At 36.4% G+C, this 22,311-nt stretch overlaps 1 protein-coding gene across 9 annotated transcripts in view; it reads right to left on the reverse strand.

Moving 5' to 3' along the window:
* DGKB (diacylglycerol kinase beta) overlaps positions 1-22,311 on the reverse strand; it is a 675,150-nt gene that overhangs the window by 490,766 nt on the left and 162,073 nt on the right. For all 9 annotated transcript variants that reach the window (XM_070615806.1, XM_070615803.1, XM_070615805.1 and 6 more), the window contains 2 exons: positions 20,193-20,346; positions 5,910-6,050 (listed from right to left, as the gene is read on the reverse strand). In XM_070615806.1, coding sequence (XP_070471907.1) covers positions 5,910-6,050; positions 20,193-20,346 — 295 coding nt within the window. The remainder of the gene's footprint in view (positions 1-5,909; positions 6,051-20,192; positions 20,347-22,311) is intronic.

A 22,311-nucleotide genomic window follows, 5' to 3' on the forward strand; every position in this document is an offset into this window, starting at 1 on the left:
AAGAAATTAATACCGATCTTCAAACATAATAAGACTATTTCTTCTTGAATATAAAAGTCAAGTTAGGCCCCAAAGTCAAATAAATCATTGAACAAATAGATCTTATTTTTAAAACCAATATAATAAGGATATAGATTTTTAGGTGCAAAAACAAGGTAAACTCAATATTAAAATTATTCTGTTAACATGATAGCTTCGAAAGGTGAGTAACTATTACAAAGTTACAAGCTAGTTTAACCCACTTTTTTCTATTTTTATCCTCTTGCAATTTCCCTTTATACGGACATAATTATATGCCCACACATGAATTTGGTTAAAAGATCAGAGCAAAGGTATGTTATGCAATATAAGGGTAATTTTCTATATCTAGAATTTTTCTCTTCCAAAAGATTTGCAAGTTTTTAGTCTATCTATTTTCACCTTGAATATCCCATTGTATATAGTTTGGTGCTTTTGTACTTTATATGTTATTGATATGAAAATATTAATATGGAATTTGTTATTAAACATTAGAAAGTGTCTATTTCAAAGGACATTTTATGTGGAATTTCTTTAACTCACAATTTTTTACTGTTTTATGAATTTCCAGACCTACTTAATAAACCTTAAGGGCTGAGGGAAAGAAAAATTAGCTACTTGGAATTTGTGACATCTAATGTAATGGATTATATTTTCTCCTTTTTTCCACAAGAGAAACAACAGTAAAAACAATGGAAGGAAGCTTTCAAAATAAAAAGAGTACTTATACAGTAGGTGAGAAATCATGGGTTTTAGTCACAGTTAGCTAAACCAATGGTATAATTTATAACCAGTCTCTCTGGGCTGCAATTTTTTCATTGACACTCCAGGGAGGTTGACCACATGATCTTCAGGATCTCTTTGATGTTAAATCTCAGTGGTTCTAAGATTAATACTATACATAGCAGTAACTTTTACATACAGGTTAGTCTTCATTTTAGTGATACATTTTCAGTAAATGTAAACTAATTTAAAAATTATTCTGGTTATAATAATAATAATAATTTATAAACACTAATCCAAATGTGAATATCATTTAAAGTCACAGTATAAACAAATTTACTATTGTTTCATGCGTTAAATAATTCACCTTACTTTTTTCTTCTCAAGCACCCATTAACTTCAATTTAACTATCAGTTAGTGAGCATTTATCTGTTGAAACACATGCACACACAAGTGGTAGGTGCTAGGGTGGGAAATTACACATAGTGCAAGGGTACGAGGAAGGCGAGCAAAATAAATCCAATTAGGAGATGATGAGAGGACTCGTGATATGAGCTAGGTCTCAGTGTAGACTGAACTGTATCTGATATACACTGGGAAAGAACACCACCAGCAAATGCACATTATAAGCAAAGTGATGAAGGTGGAAAAGTTCAGGATCTGTCTGATGATTGAAAAGTAGACTCATGTGACTGGGACGTCATTTGTGCATGTGTGTACAGGTTAAAGCCAAAAGCAACACTAGCAAAGTAGGTTGGGGTTAAATTGTGGAGCCCGATCAGTCTATGGATGCTAAATTAAGGGCCTAATTTTATGTATTATTTATTCTCTAGGGAACTATCAAAGGTACAATTGTTCATCCTGAGTCAGAACAGAAAGAGGAAAAAACAGGTCTAGAAGTTGACAAGTTTTAGGTAAAATGAAAGGAAGTTACGAGAATTCACACCTAATAAGTGAGATGATGATGAAATAGGTAAGTGTTTGAAGAAACGAAGCATCTGGATTAACTTTTAACTAGAAGAAGTTGATGACCAGAGAAACATTGAATGCACTGAAGGTCATCTGAGGTTTTGAGTAGAGCTATGATTATAGATTAGACAATATACAATTATGTTTTTATTTCACTAAATCTCTGCTACCTCACTATACGAGCAAATAAATTGGGTGCCTGAAACTAAGTGTGAAAGAATGATTGACATCTAGGATTACAGAGTCAGTCTATATTTGAAGGTATGGGAGGCAAAAAGCAGCAGGCAAATTCAGGAGGAAGGGAAGTGGTTAAGGGATAAGAATTCTTAACTTTTATTTCACTTAACAAACATTGAGGTGAACTAATAACTGTGAAGGAATTTGTGTGAGCAAATATTGGTTCATTTAATCTTCATAGCAAACACATGCACCAGATATCATTATGATCCCAGTTTTACAACTGGGGGGGCTGAGGCCTGAAGAGGTTTCTAAAATGTGCCCGGGTCACTCAGATAGAAAGTGTCAAAGCTAGGATGCATTCATTTAAGTACTAAGGATGCATACATCTTAAGTACTAAGATTTAAATTAAAAGTAGGAGAGTGAAAAGTTAAGTGAACATAAGCTGTTGATAAAGTAAAATACAGTCGGTGCCCATATCTTCAGGTTCACGAATCCACCTCAATATTCAACCCACCTCAAATAAAAAGGCCTCCAACGGTTGTGTCTGTACTGAAAACGTACAGACTTCTTTTTCTTCTCATTATTCCCTAAACAATACAGTATGACAACTATTTGCATAGAATTTGCATTGTATTAGTGATTAAAAGTAATCTAGAGATGATTTAAAGTATACGGGAGGATGTGCAGGTTAAATGCAAATACTATGCCATTTCACGTAAGGAACTTGAGCATTCTCGGGTTTTGGTATCCACGGGGGTCCTAGAACCAGTCCCCTGTGGTACCAAGGGATGACTACAATAGAGTTTAAAATTTTAGAAAAAAGCAGTTTTTGGGAATTACAAGGCTTTGGGTATTGCAACAGAAGTGAGTGGCTGAAATAAAATAGAGGTAAGGTCACAGAATTTGAGGAATGCGAGGAGACTAAAAGAGAGATGTACTGCATGGATCTCCACAAAGTATTGTAGTGGGTTTAAGGTGAAGAGGGTAATGAGCCCTGGTACAATGCTCTCATTCATGCACGGGGGATGGTTGGTAACTGACACCAACAAGGAGAGATAAAAATGGAATCCCCTACATCCTCAAGACGCATACACACACACACACACATGCACGCACACACATGCACACACACTTTCCAAGGGTCCATGGGAGTAGGTGAATAAACACCTTCTACCTGATAGGGCCTCAGTATAGGCAAAGTCCTCAGTGAGGAATTAGAATTGGGTTAAGGAAAGGAAATTGAAGAAATGGCTTACAATCCATGGAAAGTTTAGGAGCTTTTCTTTGTTAACTTCCTTTCAACAACAATAACAAAAAGCTTTATTCTAAACATTGTGTAAATGCCTGGCAGAAAAGACGGGAGGGAAGACAGAAAGTGACAGTAAGCACTGAACAGATTTATAAAACATTATTTTCGTGAAAAATGTATTTCCTTTATAAACATTTACAACAACGTCATTATTTTATATAATAACCCAAGTGAAAGAACCTACCAAATACTGCCATCATTCAATTCCAAGAAACAATCATCATTTCAGATGAATTGTGTGTGTCTGTGGCTGAGAGTGTGTGCGTGCGTGTGTGTGTGCGGATTTTCATTGTCAGAAGGAATTGCATAAAACAGTGTTTCTCAAAATGTGGTCCCTGGTGCAACAGCAGCATCACCTGGAAATCATAGAAAGGCAAATTCTAAGGTTCCACCCCAGGCCTCCTGAATCACATATACTGGAGTTGGGGCCCAGGAAGCTGTCTGTTCACAGGCCCTGTGGTGATTCTTATGTGTGATAAAGCTGGAAATCTCTAGCCTAAACCAACGTGTATGTATTCCTTTCTGCTTGGCTACTTGGAAATTCAGATCTAAATTTAGCATTCACCCACAAAAGTTAATTATATTTGGTGCTTGGTTGTAACTATTTCTGTTTTAATTACTTTTCCTTCTTTCCTTTCCTCTAGTTTATATTGTGTTAAATAAGTCATAACCATTTTGGAAATAAGTATATATTAAATTACAACCATTAAATGTTTTTAAAGTTTTACTGAAGCATTTTTAAAAATCTATAACTTTAAAGAATACATGAACGTTAGGAATTTGTAATTGCCCAACTGTCAAAGGGAAAAAATGCCTGGCTCCCTGCTAAGAAAGTGAGTGAGAGGAAAGGATTCTACTTTAATTGATGTCGAAAGGGCCAGGCACTGGCATTTGAAAAACAACAAACAAAAACAATCTCCCGATGGTTAAGGAGCAGATTAAGGTCCTCCAAAGTAGAAGATAGTAGAGAGAGAAGCAGAACATAGCTGGACCGTAGTTACACCTTAATGTGCTTCGGAAATTGAAATTCCCTTACTTTGAAGAGTCTGGTGAAAATCACAGTAAAAATGCCAGGCCATTACAAGTCTGCCTAGGAGAAGAATCTGAAGAAATGGTGAAGAAAAAAAGGAAAATGCAACTGAATCTGATGTAACCTTGAAAAAGAGCTGGAAAATTCAAAGGAAGAAGAGAGGGGAGGGGCTGATAGCACTGAAGAAAGGGAAGCCGCAGGTGAGGTTTCACTTGCTTCACCAAGCGTTTTGAATGATTTCTGGGTTAACACTCTGCCTGCGATTGTGGACAAAGACTGTGGATTCATAGACTCAAGCTGAGAACTTCAAAGCATGCCTCTTAGGAATTCCACCTTGAAAACAAAATTCTTCCAGTTGACTAAAAATAAACTGCAACACAAAGACCATGTTGGGTAAGAGTGATGGTGCCTTTATTCAGTCTCAGACCTGGAAAAAAAATATTTGCCCTTGTACTTTTAAAATCATCCCAAACACGGTCCTGACAGCACCTGAGCAAACTTTGTCTCTGGCTATCCCTTCAATAGAAATTCACTGAATGTTAATATTTATTTTGGAATGAGAGAGATTTCTGTAGGTGCTTAGGAAAACAAATAAATCTTGAAATGCAAATATTCAACATTTTGGAATAATAAATATGTATTTAAAGAATGATGTTATCATGGTTTATTCATAATTTAAGCAGGTGTGACTCAAATAATATTATAGTAAATTCTTTGTTAGTAAGAGAAATATTATCAAGTTACTATTACATTTGACTAAACATGCTTCCTAATCATAAGTCTGAGATGTCACAACATTCTATACTTGCTTTAGAAATATCAAATTTAGGATTTACTATCTTCACTCTCATTTTGGGACAAGAACTTTTAATTCTCTTAAATGGTATCCAATATAATCAAGTTAATCAGATTATTGAACAAACCAGCAGCTCTATATTTAGCAAGGGCTTTGGAGAGAGAATAGATTATTAAATCATCAGGCTTAGAGCAAACGCTGGAGAAATCTTATCTTGCATTGCAATGAGTACAGTTTGCCACCAGAGAGAGCTCAGTCACTACATTTTATTAAGGAGAGCACCACTTCCTTTCAACCAGATAGAAATTCTCCATCTGCAATACCTGCTCCATTGTAGAAGAAACAAACAGACTAGTGTTTAATTTTTAATATCCAGAGTCAACTCCTATAAGTGAAACTCTCATGTTTGCCTTTGAGAAATCATTTCTCCCTGGCAAAGAAAGTGTCAATGTTGAAGGTTCCAAGGAAGATTTTGAAGGGAGAAAGGTTCAGGTTGTGTGTCTACAGTGAATGCTCTTGCTGACTAAAGGGAAGACCTCATCATATACTAGAAATAAATGTTTTTTTTCAAAACAACTCGAAGGATACTTTCCAATATCATTTTGTTACCAACCTTTAAAAAAAGTCATTTGGCAGACAAACATGCTCAAGAAATACCTGGTAATAAATGGAATTTGATAAATAATAACCTGAAATTGATAGATTCTTAATATCCTTTAATTGTCTGATTCTCAATCGGGGCAATTCTTAATTATTAACCAAGGTCACTTTATTTAACAAAAAATTAGACAATCGTAGCAGATACAATTTTAAGGTCATCGATATCCAGTCCCTCTCCCCACCCCCAACTGTGATAAGTAAACTAAATGAAGAAACACATACACTCGAGTTTATCCTCGGGTCTTCCTCTTTCAAGGAGAGACAGGTAACAGACAATGTCCTTCAGATGGATCACTTCTGGGGAACACGTATTCGAAGGAGAAGTACGGGGAGGTGTGATGGCGCCTTTATTCATTCTCAGACCTGGAAAAAATATTTGTCTTGATAGTGTTAAACATATTCACAGTGTTCTCAAACAAAAAATCAACAAAGAAAATAGAGAGAGAACGCATAGCCCATGTAGAGAGCTATATATTTCTTAGCTGTAAGATAACCAGATTCTCTGGAACTCTAGTCTAGAAGAGTCAGACATATTCTATGACTTGTAAATAATGGAGCTCTTTTTGGGATTTGAGGACCCCAGGACTACTGTGCCTGCCTACGGGAGGGTGTTGGGTCAGGATCTTATTGCCCAGGGTGAGTTGGTAGACAGATTCAAATGTACGAAGAATCACTTTCCTATTCCACCTTTCTCTGCTTTAGGCAGTGACAGCAATAAATGAGCTGGGAAGATACTAAAAATCGGCCGTTCACAGAAAAACTGAAGAAGAAATGTGAGTCTGCCACAATATGATTTATATGTTGATAATCAGGAGTCTTTCATTCATAAAAACATGTGTTTATGTCAAATATTTGCCAGCACCATGAATAAGGCATCCTTTTTTGCTATCAAGGAATTTGCCTTGAGTAAGAGAGGGAACATAAACAAAAATCTGGATAAACATGACATTTAATTAGAGAGGTAAGAACATATGACTGTAGTTTGGTTTTAACATGGTCCATATTTTATTTATGAAACCCATTCACTGTACCTATTCCAAGAAGGCCTGTTCACAACACCTGATGACTGGAGACCATCCAGGCAATGGTAATTAAACTGAATCTCATTCACGATAATGGTTAGTTCCATCTTACAGATAAGCCTCTGAAATCACATCATATGTACTTGAAAGACCTGAAGGTAAACCCAAATTATCCTTTCAGGTACATTTGGCAACAGAAGAGGTATTTGAGTGAGATGGCTAACTGGCTGAATGGCTACTAGATTCCTGATCAACGAGGAGTTATTGGAAGGGAGGGAATAATCCCAACGAAATATATAGTTCTACAAGCCTGTCATTCCTTAGCACACTTCTACCTGACCACATTTCTTGCTCTAGCTTATTTCCCTTGATGCGTAACTTTGATTGAATGTTTGCTATCCCCTCCAGCCATCCCAAAATAGCCAGCATATAATTTAATGCATTCACACATTAGTTTTATCACTTACAATGTCACTACTAATAAAAGGTACCATTTATTGAGTGTCTAATATGTGGCAGGAACCATGCTGGGGGTGTTAGCATGTCTCCTCTCTCTTAATTCTCACATTAACTCTGTAAGGTAGATTGTATTATTCCCATTTTACAGATGAGAAACAAGCTTATAGAGATTAATTTCCCAGAGTTTCATAGCTAGCAAATCCATCCTCTTTATTCTACACTGATGGCTGACAGACTATTTTTGTTCAAGATTAAGAAGAAAAACAATTTACATCTTAATCCAGCATAATCCACACACACGTACTTATCATTAATAGGTTTCATAACTGCCCCAATATTTTATTTTCTATGTTAACCTATTTTCTTCTCTTCTATTTCATACTTAAAATTCAGTCAAAGACCCCCTAAATTTAATTCACTACCCACTAACGAGTCACAACCCATAGTCTGAAAAACACTGGTTTCCACCCTTTCTTTCTTTTCTTGACCCAAGTCTTACTATTTCAAATACATCTCTACGCTTCACATTAATTCTACTTCTGTTTATAGTTATTGAAAAAAGAGATATATAAATTGACTTTCCTTCTTAACAGATGTGTCACTATATCTAATATAAACTAATACAGTTATTTTTATAAACCAAGAAGGCAGAGAACTGAAGACAATCCGGAGCTTTAAAAGAAAAAATCTGACTAATTCTAACTAACCAGCTGCAAGAATAAGCAGTTCCAACTTATGATAAAAGACATTTTGGCGCTGACCCTTGACATGACCATAACTTCCAGACTTGGAGAACACAGCACTTGAATTATGGTGGGATAAACTATGACCTAACTCATCCTGCCTGATGAGCTAATCCTCTCTTCTATGCTTCCTCCTTATGGTACTGAAATGATTTAATCAGCTTGACTTAACTCTTATACAAAAACTCAGAACAAAACAAAATAGAATGAAAAGAACATGTTGTGACATTCAATTGAAAGAATGCCAAATGTATTACACAGTTTCACTTATTTAGAACACTTTATGATCATGTATTTGTACTTATAAAACTAAGGTGCCTGGTATTTCATTATCAGCTTTCATAATACTGAATACAAACAATTGGAGAATGTGAGGATCATAGATTTTCTGTCTGCTGTTCCTATATGTAAAGTATATATTGAACACAAGCATCATATAATTTATATTTACCCCACCTTTTTTTGTTTTTTTGGAGGAAGATTAGTCCTGAGCTAACATTCAATGCCAACCTCCCCTTTTTGCTGAGGAAGATTGGCCCTGAGCTAACATTCGTGCCCATATTCCTCTATTTTATATGTGGGAGGCTGCCACAGCATGGCTTGATAAGTGGTGTGTAGGTCTGCGCCTGAGAGACAAACAGGCAAACCCCAGGCTGTTGAAGCAGGGCGCACAAACTTAACCACTATGCCACTGGGCTGGCCCTAGCCCCACCTTTTTGATAAAACATATTACTGCACTAAAATTGTTTTTGTCTTACAAAATGAGTAAATATTTACTATATTCTGTTCATGATATGTTGTAAACTAAAAGCTGTACCATGTATTTGTGTCATGGTATGACATTTAAAAGAATTTAAAGTTTATACAAAAAATAAATTATGGGCATACAGAGAATACACTTTGAAGAATTAATCAACTCATCCTCAATCCAATTACAGCCAAATTTAGAGGTAAAATATACACTTTCACAAGGATTTATCAGGTGCATCAAACAAAGATATTAAATGTCAAAGACCTTTTTCATAATTACTTCATAAGAAAAAAATTGTAGAGCTGGACTTTACTAAATCTTGAGGCTTTGAATTGATGAAAAACTCACGGGTTTGTTCCTGCTCCCAACCCCTCCCCAAGATCAGCCCACTTTCTCTTTTGTGGTAAAATGTTTCTTCATATTTTCATTGAATTTCTGAAAGCAGGCCCTGGGGCCTCCATCTGTCTTCATACAGATTGTTTTTACATCCTACTCTACCATTGATAGTTTTTTTCCTTTCCCTAAATCTGGCTGGAGATCTTTCCCTGTGCTTATCTCCTTCTACGACAGTTCATTGCTCAGAAGAAAAGTCCTTTCCCTTTTTTTTTCAAAGATTTTATTTTTCCTTCTTCTTCCCAAAGCCCCCCAGTACATAGTTGTATATTATAGTTGTGGGTCCTTCTAGTTGTGGCATGTGGGATACAGCCTCAGCATGGCTTGATGAGCAGTGCTAAGTCCGCGCCCAGGATCCAAACCCATGAAAACCTGGGCCATCAAAGCAGAGCGCGTGAACTTAACCACTCGGCCTGGGCTAATCCAGTCCTTTCCCTTTTAGGTAGTTTGTGCTAATGTTTACGCAGGGCACACAGGAAACAACACAAATGGCAAACAAGAGGTTGCAAGCCTGGTTTCTTGACTATAGCTCCGCAGTGAGGTGGTAAATGGAATCTTATGTTCCTCTTTAGCAGCAACAGCCTCTGATGAAGAAAATTCTACTTCCCACTCACAAGGGCCATTTTAACCCATCCAATCATGGGTGAAACTCTTGGTTTAGAACTGCAGCTGAACATGAAACTAGGCAAAACAAAAGGTGCTGCTTTGGCCTCAAGTGGTCAATATTTAGCTCTGAAGATCATGCAATTGATTGACACTCAATCTGCAGGGTCTCTGACTTGCCTAAGTTATGCTTCTTTAAATATTTCTTCCAAAAGTGAAGCAAGTGTATATACACACGTGCACACACACACATCATTTATTTCCACTCACCTATATATATCTAAACATCTATGCATAATATATTACTGTATACAACAAAGTACAAAATAACGTAAAAAAATAAGCATCATAACCGGAGTGTTTTAGTTTTACTAGGAAAAATTATGTTGTATTTGAGTGTGTTTTTCTGTTTATGATCATTTTAGTATATGTATAAAATGTATATATATATATATTCTTCTCTTCAACGTTTTAACCTCAAAAATAGTTAGTATTAGTCAAATTGAATGTTACCTACTCTTATCAAATTCTTCAAGCACGTGATTTTCATTGTACTCTAATCTAGATAATCCATTTTTTGAAACAATAACCTAAAAAGTCTTGTTTGAATAGATACTTTTAATTACAGTCTCAAGGTTCAATTATTAGCAAATAAGTTTTGGGTACATGTTCAATTATTGCCTTGGCTCCAGTTCATTTTATTTTCAAACACTTGCATCTCAGATAATGAAAACGGTAGCGTTATCTACATTGTTTCCCTTCATCTATTAAAATGAAATATTCCAAATTAATAACATGAATTACGTTTCTAAATTTATAAGGCAGTAAAACACTCTGAACATTTGGCTTTTCCAATTTTTTTTTATACTGGTTCAATTTGCAGAAGTTTATCAGGATTATGAAGCAATTTGTCACTTAGTATGATTATATTTCCAATATCCATATTAATAGTTGTGATGAGTAGCATACATAATCAAAATTAAAAACAGTTATTTAGTATTATCATACATTTCAAGGTTTTTAGACTTAACCTTCCAACTATGCTTCTCCTAGGATAGTATCATAATTATTACTTTTTTTTTATGCTTCACAAACTTGCAGCTAAATGAGATAGGCTGGGTTACAAATCAACAAGTAATGTAAATGAGATTGTGATTCCTCATAAAGTGAGGACAGACAGTGGGATACAGTCCTTGACAAGAGACTGGGGTCAACAAAATTCCTCTAAGAACATACTCTGGGTTTCATCTGCTTAGACATTGGCAAAAACACCCAACAAGCAATTCTAAGGAACAGGGCTTGACGTGCAGATCATGGGGCTGATGCTCTAGGAGTAGAGCGAGTTCTGTGGAGGAGCAATGATACTAACACTCCTGGCTGTGTGCCAACAATACTTTCACACAGTGGTCTTATTTGACCCTGTAATTCCACTTTAGAGATAAGAGTGTGGAAAGTGAGAGAGCAAAGTAAACTACTGATGGTTACATAGCAATCTGGGAAGTCAAGAGTTGAAGACGTCATCTAATTCCAAACTTTAGGCTCTTTTCAAAAGCAGTAAAAACAAGATCTGTCTACATCAGTCCTGTCCAATAGAATATTCTGCAATGATAGATATGTTCTATATATGCACTGTTCAATACAGAAGTATTAAACACATTTGGCTTTGAGCACATGACATGTGGCTGGCGTGACTGAGGAACTGAATTTTTGTTTTATTTAACTGTTAAGTAATTTAAATTTAAACGTAAATAGCTACATTGGGCTAGTGGCTACCATACTGAATGGTACAGGTGACATACTGCCTGCAGGTAGAGGCTGAAAGTTGGTTGAATTACTCGCATTTCCTTGAATATATCTAAGTATGGGAATAAAACCATTACATATTAAAAAAGGTCCATATTAAAATTTCTATGTTTGTCACATTAAAAAGAAATCCCAATAATACTCCTTAAATTTCATTGCACTCTTTCAGAATGCATGACATCTTAGGGAAAAAAAAAAAAAACTACATTGACTTTAACATTTATCCTGTATGTGCAAACTATAATACTGGAAAATAATCTGTTTAAGGGATAATGGTAACAGCTGGTGTTTATTAAACACTTATAATGTACCTCATACATTATGTTTTGAGTCCCACAATACCCAGTAAGATAGATGCACTTCTTATCTCCATTTTACATTCAAGAAAACAGAGACAAAGGCAAGTAGTGCAGCCACAATTCAAAAAGCAGTCTAAATTGGGATTTTATGCTTTAAGTGTAACTCCGTGGGACTAGAGAGAGAAAAATAAATCAGAGGAATCTGTCTCCTGCTTCTCAATAAATGATCTTATGTTTTAAGAGTCTGGTTTTCAAGACTCTTAAGAGTGCATTCATTGATTATTTCATAAAGCTTTGGAAGGAAATTAGAAATCTTAGCCATGGTACAGAGCTCTAAATGTTCCTCTTCCATTCAGACCGTTCCTTAAGCCATGTATTATAATATATGTTTGAGAGAAGTGTGTTATGTGAGTGTTTGCATGTGTAAACACACACATACTTATATACATAATTACTAAATCTTTACCAGTATTTTCTTATAGGGAAATCAATTACAAATGATTTTTCTTTTTGCTTATCTGTGTTTTCTAGCAGATATACAGCTAGCATGCCCTGTATAAACATACATCCAAATAAATATTAAGGACCTTTCATTATTCATGTAAAACCAGATTCTAGGCATTGAGGATAAAGCATTGAAGAAAGCAGATGAAAAATCCCATTTTCATAGGGCTTTCATCCTAGTGGATCAAAGCAAAATGCTCAATACCATTGCATATTTTCTAGCTATTACTACGTATTTTTAGAACATATCACAAATTAAATAACGTTATGATTGATTTGGAACTCTGCAAAGTACTGAACATCACATTTGCCTTTATTAGAATCTCAAAAATTGTAAATAAATATTTGTGAACATGACAGTGCAACAATTTAAGATAACACTATCATTTAATGTTCAATTAATAAGATGTAACTGAAAATACAAAAACCTTTTTCTCTTGGATGAACAAATTTAATAGTAAAGATGGAAAATTTGAAGACCAAAATTTTACTTAGAATATTCAGATAGAAGAATAAAGAAACCTGAATAACAAAGTCCAATATATTCAAACCCATTTAATAATTAAAGGGGAGATATGGAGAAAATTTTTCCTTTACCAAAACTAATTTGGGTTTCTCTGGTTTCAGTGAAGCATTTTCAGGATAAAAGATTTATTGGAGTAGAATAATTTTTGTATTACTACTACTAAAAGTAATTATAAGTGTGAATTTAGTACTACAGAGACATAAGAAATGTAATAGATGATATAAATAAATGCTAATTGGCCAATGAATAGAAAGTCTTTTATCTTTAGTTCTAAAGCATTTGTATGTAAGTATGTAAGCTGTACAGACTATAATCATTATTATCAACAGTAAAAGTGTATCAACATTAATAAATGTATGAGTATATTTAAAATGATTACTATGTGCCAAGAACATCCTTATCTCATAGTCACATAAGCCCTGTACCCTGTTGAGTTTGTGTTTTTCGGGAACTTGTCTGCCCTTTCTTGCGTGGGGGAAACTGAAATAGCTAATTAGACACAAAAGGTCTACAAAGCTACCTACAGTAAAAGATATACACACACAAACACGCATATTTTTAATATTCTCAAGACAGTCCTGATAAGAGTAATAGTTTCTTCTCAGCACAATTAACGAAGTGTGTCTTCTGGCAAGAACATTCAGTAAGGTCATTTGGCAAAAGGACGTTTTCCCAAAGGTTCAAGGATTTTATTTTCACTGTATAATTTTCTGTTCTTAATTTGATTAACTTCCTTATAGACAAAAAGGAACTGTTTTTCCTTTTTCTGCCTAAAAATAGTACTTGTGGTGTAACTCTCTGGTTGTATAGAAAACATGAAAAGAGTTAAATATTACTATTGACATTGTAACTCAACAGCACAAATCAATTAACCATTGCCACATTGGATGGGCAAGGAGAGGGGACCAAAGATAAAGTACCTTAACTTTTTTAGAGAGAGTTGTTGTTATTCTCAATCTTAAATATCTTCTGGACTCCTTTACTCATTCAGCCGCATCCCCCTTCATGATAGCTTCCACATCACAAGCAGTGTGATTATTTTCTGGCTTAAAATCTTATAATGGCTCTCCAGCTTCCTCTGGATAAAATCCAACATTTAGCATGACAGACAAAACTCTTCACCGTGTGGCCTGGGTTACCTCCCCGCCCTCTTCTCCAGCTGTTCTCCTTCTGTCAGTTCACCTGCCCCAGCCCAACTGAGTCAAAGCATAGATCCAGATCTCTCAGTGCTCCCCGTAAGTCTGCCTTCCTCCAATAGCCTCAGGCTATGAGGACTCTGATCCTGCCGGGACCACTCCTCCAATCCCACCTTGATGCTATGTCCTATACTTCCAACCATCTTCTTATGACCCTTATGCCAGTTTCAGTCAGTCATGAGAAGCCCAGGACTCCGTCATTCTCAGCCTCGACCTGCATTTTCTATCTGGTTCATTTTTGCCAATCGCACTCACTACCATCTGAAATGCTATGTATTTTTACCAACTTTTTAAACGAATAAATACTGAATGTCTTACAGTTCGTGTTCTGTCTTTTGATGGGACATGTTTTTTATATTTGAATAGAAATGTACATGTTGCTTTCTCTTCTGGGACCCCCCTTCTCATTCTCATCCACCCATATCTGCCCGCAGCCACCCCCTACTTAACCTGGATAATTTCAGTTTATAGTTAAAATCTCAGTCAGATGATCCTGATAAAACGATCACAGCATTTATTTTATTGTAATATAACGGATCATCTGATTGCCTGTCTTTTTGCTTGGCTCTAAAGGAGTCTCAGTTTTCCTGTGGAATTCCTGGCACATAATGTGTATAAATCAACAGCTAGTTGGACACATGAACTAATGAACTAATAAAATGAATAATTAAGTGGCAAAACTGGTGAAGCATTAGCGGAGGCTTGAAGGAATTGAGTTTTACTGTGAAATAAGGGCAGAGGAAATATCATCAGGAATGCATGGAATCCTGAGTAAGCAGAGCAGATTTAGGTCACAGCAAACAGTTGGATATAAAATGAATCTGGGTGCATGGAGCAAGGAGACAGAGAGAATTGGGGCTGCGAGCAGACTCTATAAGCTGCATGGTGTTGTGCTTAATGCTATGGAACTCAGATCCCCTCATCTTCTTAACTGCATTGCCCAGGCCCCAGAGACTCATTCAGGGCACTGCAGGAGGGGGTGTCTCAAAAGGAGGGGGGGAGGCAGAATGACTAGGATTCCCTGTATTCATATCTCTCCCACCACCTCCCTCCACCAAAGCAACTCTGCTTTAATCAGCTTTACATATCAAGGATTTAAGTTTACTTGGAAAATAAAAGTTTAAAAAGCATTCCACAAGGTGATAGTCAAGGCCTGAAACTTGGAAACCCAGGAATAACATAATCAGGCCTCTGTGTTAGAAAGAACGTTTTGGAGATGGGAAGTCAGGGCCCGCTGGGAGCCATGCTAACTAACAGTCTAGGACACAAACAATGCTGAATCAAATGGACACTGGCAGAATGTCTGAAAAGAAGTTATAACGAATAATAGAGAGCATTTTGGGATTAACCAAAAATGAGGGGTGTGGCAGTGAAGGGTAGGAAGAGTCCAAGATCTTAGGGTTGGGAAATTGACAGACACTTGGGTTCCATTCACCACGAGAGTAGACAGAAATAGAAGCAGGTTGGGGTAGAACATAATTAATTGACTTTTAGACACATTTAGTTTGATTCCTTATGAGACACCCAGATGAAGAGCTCCATCTGGAGTATAGTTAATATACATTCTCTATGAGCTGAGGAAACAGTCCTGGGTTGTGTGTGGGATAATTGAGGCATTTTATGTTAGACAGTGCCTATTTTTTTGTATGATATGAAAAATGTCATCTGTTGAGAAAGAGGGGAAAGATTTGAGTAAACTAAGGGTGTTAGAAAGTTTAACCTAATTGATCTAGGACAGAGTATGAGGAATAAATACTCCTTATGATAGATTCTTTTAAAAAGCTGAAGAGGTGCTAACGCCATGCCAATACTGGTTGTTAGGAATTTGTAGTGACAGCAATTTGCATAATTATGAAATTTCTCTCAGGTTATGCTCAAAGTTCAAGTTGTGGGGACTGAAATACGAGATCATAATATTGATTCATGGTTGAAGGTTTGTGAGCCACTTGCAGAAAAGAAAGTTTCCAAATGATTGAACAATTTTGCATAAAGTAGTTCAACTGATAGATCTAGGGATGAAGGCAAGATCAGAAGTTGGTCGGGGCCGGCCCCGTGGCTCAGTGGTTGAGTTCACCTTCTCCAATGCGGCGGCCCAGGGTTTCACCAGTTCGGATACTGGGCATGGACATGGCACCCCTCATCAAGCCATGCTGAGGTGGCATCCCACATACCACAACTACTAGGACCCACAACTATAATATACAACTATGTACTGGGGGGCTTTGGGAAGAAGAAGGAAAAATAAAATCTTCAAAAAAAAAAAAGCTAGTCATTGGATTGGCAAAGAGATGAGGCATTTGAGAGCTGGCATTTACAATGAAGCAGAAGAGGTTATGAGAAAAATCTTCAAAAGTCAAAAATCCAATCGAGAACAGCAGAAGTAATCACCTTATATTTAAAAAAGGTGGTAAGAGTCATGCATGCTGCAATAAAATGTTCCAAAAAATAAATCATCCACTGCATGAAATGCTAGATGGATCATTAGGTATTCTAAGTTCAACAAAATACAACTACACAACACACACACACACACCCTTTACACCTCTTTATAATTATTTTTAAAATTTTTATCCTATAAAAACTAACTTGTTTAATTTTACCATATTTCCTCTACTTGATTATTATTAACAAGAATAATATTTTTTCATTTTAATTTTGCTTTTTACTGAGAAGCCCTTGGTGTTCAGCTGGTATACGGAGTCAAGAATAGCTATCATAGAGGCCTGCCCATGGCCAAGTGGTTAAGTTCTTGCGCTCTGCTTCAGTGGCCCAGAGCTTCGCAGGATCGGATCCTGGGCGCGGAGATGGCACCGCTCATCAGGCCACGTTGAAGAGGCGCCCCACATAGCACAACTAGAAGAACCTATAGCTACAATCTACAACTATGTACAAGGGGCTTTGGGGAGAAGAAAAAAAAAAAAAAAAAACATTGGCAACAGCTGTTAGCTCAGGTGACAATCTTTAAAAAAAAAAAAAGAATAGCTATCATATTCCTTATGGTATTGTGGTAATGAAATTTGGTGAACTCTGAAATGGGATAAGCAAAGCAGATTATAGCACTTCTCTATTCAAGAATGATTTGTGATTTTTCAAGTACAAATAAATCTTGTGTAGATAACTTAGATTATTGCAAAGCAAGGTTCTAGGAATAAAAATACATTTATTTTTCAGTTTCTGAGGCAAGGCTACTCCAGTCCCTGAAAATTTTCTTGTTGTCTAGTGTTCCTTATTCTCCAGAAAAAAAGAAAAAGAAAACTATCAAAGATAAGTCTGAAAAGAATATAGGGTTAGAAACCATCCTACAAAGGACACTATGCACTTATGTTTTAAAATGTGGAGGCCAAGCTTTGAAAAGAAATCACAGTTTAAGTTGTTATTGTCGCATGAGGGTTGTTACACAGCTATCTTGTAATTCCTTTCAAGTAGATTCGTACAGAACATCTGATTGTCTCAAATGAAGTACAAGCTGTTATTCCTTATTTTTTTTCCATTTTGAAACTTAATTTGATGTCTACTCCTTGTAAATTTGGCGTCTTCTATGTTGTACTTACTATATGCTATTTGAAGAAAAGAGGGTTTGAAATTTGAATTTCTCACAAAATTACCTAAGCAATTAGAATTGTTCTCTTTCCTTCAAGTCTGACACAATTGCTCAGACAGATAACATATCAAAAAATGTTCCTCCTTCTTTCTCAAAACCCAAGGACAGTATTGCTTCATGTAAAATTAAATAAGGGGTAACTTTGTTATTTTATTCAGTCTAAGGCATTTGGAATGCATTTATAGCATGAAATGGTGAACAGGGAAGTTTTAATTACTAGATCAAAATAAGGAATTGTCCCATTTTAAAATGTTCAGCCCAGAACACTGGTAAACTCTGATACCACATTTTAAGGACAGACCTAATGGAACACATTCAGAGAAAAACAGCAAATGCGGTGAGTCCTTTCAATTCATGATGTAAGGGGAATTATTCAAGGAACTAAAAATATTTTATGGGTAAAGATTATGATGCACATATAAGTTATTATATATTTTGAAGAGATCAAAATAATATTATGTGGAAGGTGTACACTTGTTTTAAAAAAGCTCAAACCAAAATGTGATTGCTCTAGGAAAAATACCTTTTTCATTTTTTTTAAAGATTGGCACCTGAGCTAACAGCTGTTGCCAATCTTCTTTTCTTTTTTTTCTGCTTTTTCTCCCCAAGTTCATAGTTGTATATTTCAGTTGTGGGTCCTTCTAGTTGTGGTATGTGGGACGCCGCCTCAACCTGGCCTAATGAGTAGTGCCATGTCCGCGCCCAGGATCCGAGCTGGAGAAACCCTGGGCCACCGAAGCAGAGCCCGCGAACTTAACCACTGGGCCACGGGGCCGGCCCCAGGAAAAATATCTTTCTTCATTAACAGAAGAGAAAGCAGCACAACATAAGGCTTATTAATAATGCATCTCTTCATCAGATTGCCCAAGTGTTTTTATGGCTCAACTACCTATTTCTTAGTTATATGTTTAAAAATTTTATTATTAGAGTGCCAGTTATTAAACTTCTCATCTCTTTACCCACACTTTGATATTCTACTTTGTGATACTACGGCTGGAAGTCTCTAGACCAGTGGCTCTTCTGGGAACTCTAGGCCCCTTTCAGGGGATTTGTAAGGTCAAAATGGTTTCAATGATGATTCTGAGATATCCTTTGCTTTTTTCACTCTCATTCTCTCATGAGTGTACAGTGAAGTTTTCAAGAGGCTATATGAAATATGATGTGGCAACACGGAAGCAGATATGGTTACTCAGCTGTCTTCCCTGAAGCTAGTATTAAAGACGTTTGCAACAATGTAAAACAATGCCACTCTTCCCACTAATTTTTTTTGGTTTTTGAAAATAGTCTTTTTCTAAAAGGTTTGCTATTTTTTTAACATGTAATGGGTTGATCATCGTTGTTTTTAGAACGTCTCATCTTTAATATGGTAAATAGCAATAGATATCACCCACATAAGCAAAAACTCTTTGGGGCCTTCAGTAATTCTTAAGAGCCCAAAAGAGTCCTGAGATCAAAGAGTTTCAGAAACGCTGCCGTAGACTACGCTTCTCCATTGCCAGCTGGAAACCTGTTGGGTTCACAGGGGGCACTAGAGAGATATGAGAAGGACGGGGAAGGGGCTCATTCCTGCTAGTCTATCTGCACTTCCTGTTAGATCTCTCCAGCATTTCACCCTTGCAGCACATGGTTCCGGCAGCAATAGGCTCTAGTCTCCTGCTTATTTCCACCCCAAGAAAGACACAGTGAGCTCCTGCTACATGGTCCTGCACAGACCATAGTGACGCTCCTAAGAGGTCTGACTTCCATGGCTGCAGGCCCCTCCTTGAGCTCCTGAGCTGCCAAAGCCAGCCAGAAGTGTCCCCTCCACAGAAGACCAAGGGCAAGATCTGCCAGGCAACACTCTCTCCTCAGAACTCTGCATCCCAGCTCTAAGAGGTCCTTCCTCCAAGCTTCTGCGTTTTGATTTCTCCAACCTAGGGGCAGCATACACTTTCTGTGGTGTTATCTCTGCATTACCTCAGTGTTCACCTTTGCTTTTTCAACTCTCCAACATTGTTTAAACAATTTCCTATTTCACATTCTCTAAAGTAATACAGTGAGATTTCTGTTTTCTTGACTGGGTAGAGAGTGATACAATTTGCAAAAGGTATTAATGTATTAGACATCTCTAAAAAGCTACACTAATGAGAGAATCAATCATCTCTATGGTGACAAAAATTTAAGTATCTAAGAGAAAAATCAAAACTCTGTTCTGAGCTTACAAATCTAAAACTGTGAAAGTATGTTGGTAATTGGTGGAATTGATATTAAATATTATGTCTTCTACATCTAGCTGCTTTGTGACTACATTTTTATACATACATTATCCAGTCATTTACAAGAGGACTTTTCCGTATTTGATGGAAGTATCTCTTAAAATTATTACTTAAACATAGACTTCTAAGTCAATGAATGACAAGTGATGGATAATAAATTATATTTTCTTTAATATTTAGCTATTATTAGATTGGAGACATTTTAAATACTTTGCACAGTCTTAGGATGAAAGTATGAACACAGGGGATTTTTAAGCAAATCATCTCTTCTCTTACAGAGAAGTTGATACTGATTTTCCCTTTGCGGTTTCTACTATATTTAAATTTTTAAAGTAAATAGTTAAACTTACCACCAGAAAGGAGAGCAGGCTTACTTTTTACCATTGGACTAGAATGAGGAAACTTGTTGCTAAATGACATGAAAAGGTGTGCTGTGAAATCATCGGGAAGCTCGGCTTCCAGGAATGTCTTCATAAATAGCTTGAAACCTTCAAAATCTATCGTCTGAAAAAAAAAATGTTAAACATATATTTTAAGACTCAGCGAACGTTAGGATTTTGTGCTATGTTCAAAATCATTGTAGAAGAAATGACCTCATACATTTTTATATCCAAGTCTACAAAAGGAAGGTAAGTATCTGAGAAATTGATTGGGCAATTGCAGGCCAACATTGGTGATTAGATACATATGTCTTCCCTGTAGCACGGTACCAGGAAAAGCACGAGCTTTCCAGTCAAACATTTCTGTTTTCACCGTATCTGTATGACCTTAAAATCTTGTTCTTTGAAACTTAGTTTCCTCCTCTGCAAATTGGGAATAATATTCCCAATCCCACAGAGTTGTTGCATGATTAAATTAGGCAATTAAGAAGAACACGCCAATGCAGAGTCACGAATACAGCACGAGGACTCCAAAAGAAAGGAATTTCTCTGATCTCCTTTCCTTGTCTCTAATGGTGAATACTGTTTTCAACAATTGGAAAAATGGTTAACATTAAAGTTTCACCCCAACACCAAGATCAATTGATTTAAAATTCCAAAGTGAACATCTAAAACTTCCTATGCAGACTTTCAAAGAAATATATTTCAAGATCCTTGTCCACCCTTAATCACTTCAGGGCTATAAAAGAGTAGACATGTATTTCGAAAGAATTATTGTTTCATTAAGAGTCTCTAGGATGTTCACTTGGGGAAATGATGATGGAAGCAAACTTCTAGCTTCAAGTTAATGAGGAGATTTCACAGGAGCCACCTGGAGAGCTTGCTTTCTCCAAGCAGATGAGGACAGGGGGCCAGGATCTGACTCCTGCCTGGGTAACTGAGGACAAGAGTGCAGGTGCTTTGGGGCAAAGGCAAGTAAAATGGTACTGTATTGGGCGTGGCCAACACTCCTTATAACTGCAGGGACAACAATGCATAAATTTTTCCTGGGAAATAGATGTAGACCACATGGAAGAGAGGGCCAGTGGAGTCGTGTTGGGTCTTATCTAGTAGGACATCAAAGGAACTAGAGACCTACCGAGAAGAAGCTGGAATAAACCCACATCTCTCCAGATCTAAAGAGTGCAAGGATGATGGGTCTCAAAGGAAACCCTTGAAGGGTATTTTTTTCTTACCCAGTTTAACGTAACTGAGATGAAACTAAAAATAGGGCAAAATATTAATTTGGAAGAACTGGTGCTCTTAATTTTCTTTAAACTCCTGGACAATGAGAATAAAATTAATTTCTTAAACTTCTATTTTGGATATACAAAGGCTATTTTTCCTATGTTATAATATAGGGGGATTGCGGTAGAGAATGACTAATTATATTATTGTATTATTTTGAATAAACCTAAAATGGAATATGACAGGGATATTGGTAGAGAAAGTAGATTTTTGCAGATTAGATCATGTGCCAATTAAGTATATGTACCGTGTAGGCTTTTACACCTAGTATAATCTCAAGCCAATAAAAAACAAAACCAAAGACTTCTCTTTATTTCTTAATAATTCCAAGCCTCTGCCTAGCCCTGAACCTGACATTTTAGTCTTGCTTTACTTATTCATTCTCAGAAGGGCCATTCAGACATTTATATTGGTAACAGTAACAAGGCTTCATTTTCTTCCATATTTAATAAATCACCACCAACAGAGAATATTGTAAATTCTACTAACAGACTGAACCACATAATTAAAAATGATGAATAGTATAAAAATCTAAAGAACAGCCTCCAGTAGCAGATATAATATCAAAAAGCAATTTGCCAAGGTTTCAAAATACATAGATGAGGCCAACAGCCAGACCAGCATATCCAAATAAGTTTTCTTAAGCAGGAGCATCGATTCTTACTAATTAGGGTTTCTAGAGATGGCCTATCTAAAAAGTAACCCACATGCAGTTGGATGAGTGACCAAACAGTGATGGATAATCTTCAAAATGTATGAAGACTCATGGGGAACCAGGAGTTAATTTTATCACAAAGTTATA

Source organism: Equus przewalskii, chromosome 4 (genome assembly GCF_037783145.1).
Source record: "Equus przewalskii isolate Varuska chromosome 4, EquPr2, whole genome shotgun sequence".
NCBI lineage: Eukaryota > Metazoa > Chordata > Mammalia > Perissodactyla > Equidae > Equus > Equus przewalskii.